This window comes from Limulus polyphemus, unplaced genomic scaffold, assembly GCF_000517525.1.
Source record: "Limulus polyphemus unplaced genomic scaffold, Limulus_polyphemus-2.1.2 Scaffold1960, whole genome shotgun sequence".
Taxonomy (NCBI): Eukaryota; Metazoa; Arthropoda; class Merostomata; order Xiphosura; family Limulidae; genus Limulus; species Limulus polyphemus.
In genome coordinates, this window is record NW_013667570.1 from 185038 (window position 1) to 189958 (window position 4921).

Below are 4921 nucleotides of genomic sequence, written 5' to 3' on the forward strand. Positions count from 1 at the left end.
TTAAAAATGTTTGAAGCAAAAAATAATGAAAAACAGCGTATGGTAAACGTACGTAGAGTTTGTTTGTTTTTGAATTTCGCGCAAAGCTACACGGGGGCTATCTGCGCTAGCAGTCCCTAATTTAGCAGTGTAAGACTAGAGGGAAGGCAGCTAGTCATCACCACCCATCGCCAACTCTTGAGCTACTCTTTTACCAACGAATAGTGGGATTGACCGTCACATTATAACACCCCCACGGCTGAAAGAGCAAGCATGTTTGGCGGGAGGGGATTTGAACCCGCACCTTAACCACCTGGCCATGCCGGGCCCATACGTAGAGAATCCAAAGGATGAGAAACGTAACTTAGAAATATGGGTATGAACGAACAAAAGTCACATAACTGTCCTGTTTAAACTTAGAAATATGGGTGTCAACAACAAGTCGCATAACTGTCCTGTTTAAACTTAGAAATATGGGTATCAATAACAAGTCACATAACTGTCCTGTTTAAACTTAGAAATGGTATAGTAGCAATCTGGTGTACAGAAACTGTCAACTGTGTAATAGTCACTTGGTATTGTAGCAATCTGATGTACAGAAACTGTCAACTGTGTAATAGTCTCTTGGTATTGTAGCAATCTGATGTACAGAAACTGTCAACTGTGTAACAGTCTCTTGGTGTGGTAACAGTGTACAGACACATAGTTTAATGTTTTCTTTTACCATATTTAGTTAAATGCCCGTGTTTCTCAGACTCAGATTGTGATTTCTTAACAATAATATATTGGTGTTTAAATAGAGAAACCCAGCAAGTCTGGAAGCAGAGTAATTCTAAAATAAAGTCGCGATAGAAATATATGAATTCTTTTATGACCTATTAATAAACATGGAAACCCGTTTTATACTAACGTTGCTGACAAAAAATGACAGGAAGATAAATATCATTTTAGTGCATTAAAGAAAAACCATTTTCTTCGTTTACCAATTGGTAAACAACACTTAGGCCTAACAACTGTTGTTAGGCCTAAACAACACTAAAAAATTTTTACCAATACATAATTTAATAATTATAAACATATTTAACTTTATTACATACAATAAACGACCCACATTTGAATTACCCAATAATTCATCTATGTAATATTTGTTTCCAGTTAAAACTAAATATGTTTCTTTGGCGCTTTATAATTTTAAACTACTGAGTCTACATCAAACAATAAAGGTATTGTTCTTAGAACCTAGAAACTCATTTATAAGACGTTTTCATGAAAAACATACAACGTCTTAAAAAATCCCTGGCGCTAGACATAGCAGCCTGTAAGTATGTGTATTTAACACCTCACTTACATGGATTACTATTTTTATAAAAGCCAAATTATATTACCATGGCTGTAAGTGTTTGAGAAAGAAAAAAAAATCTTCCTTTCAACGAAATGGGTAGTCAAATTATGAGGAGAGGGGTGATCCTTTTTTTAAAGCTGTATGCAAATATAATTCAAATATCTAAGTACTTTCCGTTTGGTAATAGTGGAGAAACTTATAAACGTAGTGTTTCTCTTGTGTCACTCGGAATTCCCTCATGTCATATTAGAAAACGTAATGTTTCTCTTGTGTCACTCGGAATGCCCTCGTGTCATATTAGAAAACGTAGTGTTTCTCTTGTGTCACTCGGAATGCCCTCATGTCATATTAGAAAACGTAGTGTTTCTCTTGTGTCACTCGGAATGCCCTCATGTCATATTAGAAAACGTAGTGTTTCTCTTGTGTCACTCGGAATGCCCTCGTGTCATATTAGAAAACGTAGTGTTTCTCTTGTGTCACTCGGAATGCCCTCATGTCATATTAGAAAACGTAGTGTTTCTCTTGTGTCACTCGGAATGCCCTCATATCATATTAGAAAACGTATTTTTTGGTATTTTCACAAGAATTATATTTTTCGGACGAAATTTTAAAATTTTGTCTCTTAAAATCAACCTAAATATTAAAACCATGTTTTACGAATACAGATGTACTTATTGTAATATAGCCGAGTGGGGGTGTGGGGTCAGTCACATGAAATAAATTAAAAAAAAAACGAAAGAGTGAAAACACTCCTTTTGGAAATTTTTGGGTCCATAACATTTACGTGCACGTTTTTTTTTTTTTTCCACTGGGCTTACGTAACGGGCTTTATACTATAACCATTATGACGTCTTCTTGATCGATGAGATAAATTAACTCAAAATTAGATTTTGCTTGGTGGATCGATAAAAGATAGGATCCAAGTTAAATCCAAGCTTCTGCCAAGTTAAATTACGTACGCTACAGAGCCTCAAACGCGGCTTTGTAATTATCTTTGCACATGTAACTCGTCATCATATTTGGGACATGTTTGACTAGATTGAACGGTTACTTTTGCCTAATATGACGTCTTGTTGTTTTGTTTACTAGAAATTTGGTAATTCAAACTGCAGCGCCACCTTTAATTATCTGCAAGCATGTAGCACATCATAACTCTGAATACACATGGTCGATAAAACGGGACACTCTAGAGAGCCCTATTTTAATTATTGTGGCCTTTCGAGGCCAGGCCGCTGAGGTCCCTGCTCGTCTTGGGGGTGGAGGGGGAGGGGATGCATGTGGTGTTCATCACCTGTAACACTAGATTTATATTGTCCCTCCTGGTTGACGTAAGGTATTAGATTTAACACATCTGTTCAATGCACTTCAAAGGCGCCATCTTACGACACCATAGATAACGAGTCTTTACTGGCACGGAACGACTCGTTTTTGTTTTGTCTGTTTGTCTGATCTTAGTCTATCAGTCAGCAGGTAGTATGGTAAGGAAACCTTGTCATCCCGTTTCGTCTTTCCGCTTGGGTTGAGTCTTGTGAAGCGTGGACACAAACGGCATGAGATATGGAAACCACAGTCATGCCTCTAGTCCTGTCTGGTTCTGTGTTAAGATCATAACGTGGGTTATCTTTTTTGGAGCCCGCTGATTTATAAATATGTGTGTTATAAGGCGTTTGTAGCGCCATCTCTAAGTCACCTTGAGCTTCCAAGGACCGGATTTCGTTTAAAACTGGTGCAGGCTTAGTGCTGTAAACAGCAACTCCAATGATGACGAAGGTGAAGGAAAGGAGATACAGCCAGTGGAACTGTTGGAAGGAAAATAATAAACAATATTCAAGGAAATTATATCAACAGAATGGAAATAATTAAATTATCAATTTCAGTATTTAACAGAGTTAGATATGTATGTGATAGGATTAAACATATATTTTAAATACCTGTATTTTCAACTTATTATATATATTTGTATTGATTAGGTTCCAAAAATAGCCATATGCACTATAAGACGACTACGTGTTGTACTAAACAGTTTTTCATTACTGCTAGCTCAAACACGAGGTTTCATTTTTAATAGAATATTACGCAATGCTAGTTTGTTTTTTTGTTGTTGTTGTGTATTTTAAGAAAACTTACAGCATATCAGGTGATCTGTCAAGAACTTCCAACAAGGAAACTTTTAAACTGCCATGGAAAATGGAATAAAAACACAAAACATGATTTTAAAATTAGCGGGAACTGTTTTTCTAAAAAAACTTATCAACGTCAAGAGAATGCGCAATAAATACAGATCAGTATCAAAATTAGTTTTCAGTAATTATGTACTGAAGCATGAATTGTAAAATAGCGTTACCTTGGTAACCACCAAATGAAGTTGTGACAAGCTATTATTGCCACTTAAGCCTAACCAAGTATTAAAATTAGTTTTCAGTAATTATGTACTGAAGCATGAATTGTAAAATAGCGTTACCTTGGTAACCACCAAATAAAGTTGCGACAAGCCTATATTGTCACTTAAGCCTAACTAGTTGTCAGTAATATGTACTTAAACAATAATTATTATAAAGTAGTGTTACCTTAGTAATCACCATATGTTTTTGTTGTCACTTAAGCCTAATTGTAAGAAACTAGCTCTCCATAATGACACCTAAGCCTACTAGATATTGAAACCAGCTCTCAGCGGTAAGTCTATAGTCTTATAACGTTCAAAATCTGGTTTCGATATCCGTGATGGACACAGCACAGATAGTCCATTGTACAGCTTTGTGCTTAACATCAAACTAATAGTATTCGCATAAAACAATAAAGCACGAATGACATGTAACAAACTCACGTGCTGTCACAAGAGGTATTTTAGGTATTTCAACATTACTTTTCATATTTGTGTCAGTACCCAATGTTTCAGTTATTTCTTAAACCTAATTAACTATTAATATTACGTAAACATACTTACATTTTCCATGTTTTTCAAAATTAAAGTTTTGGATCATAGTCACGCTATTTCTAAACATTTTCCGTGTTATTCGTTATCTACGTTCTAGTTCAAGACCTCACTGTTCTTCGCATCTTCAAGTTTATACAAAATTGACGGTGTAGGCAATATCTTCCTTTCTACTCAGAATGTGGCCCGGCATGGCCAGGTAGTTAGGGCGCTCGAATCGCAATCTGCGGGTTCGAATCCCCCAACCAAAACATGCTCGCCCTTTCAGCCGTAGGGGCGTTATAATGTGACGGCTAATCTCACTATTCGTTGGTAAAAAAAGAGTAGCCCAATAGTTGGCGGTGGGTGGTGATGAACTAGCTGCCTTCCCTCTAATCTTACACAGCTAAATTATGGACGGCTAGCGCAGATAGACCTCGTGTAGCTTTGCGCGAAATCCATAACAAACAAACAAACTACTCAGAATGCTTCAGCTATTAACGTGTTAAAACAGTTAATCGCGAAGTAAAAAGAGTTAAACCTGCAAAGAACGAAATGCTACTTTAATGAGAATTTGTTTGAACTTTGAAGACGGAATAATAATAATGATAATTTATCGATAAACGACTTTAATACCAGAATGTCTCAAGATGATGTGACATATTACAAACTTAAACCACGACAAGACA

At 36.2% G+C, this 4921-nt stretch overlaps 1 protein-coding gene across 1 annotated transcript in view; it reads right to left on the reverse strand.

The window, feature by feature from the left end:
- Positions 1–237: 237 nt before the first annotated feature.
- The window catches only part of LOC106465487 (solute carrier family 35 member F2-like), a 42503-nt gene continuing 37819 nt past the window's right edge, over positions 238–4921 (reverse strand). The window contains exon 7 of the mRNA XM_022393402.1: positions 238–3120. Coding sequence (XP_022249110.1) covers positions 2785–3120 — 336 coding nt within the window. The 3' untranslated portion in view covers positions 238–2784. The remainder of the gene's footprint in view (positions 3121–4921) is intronic.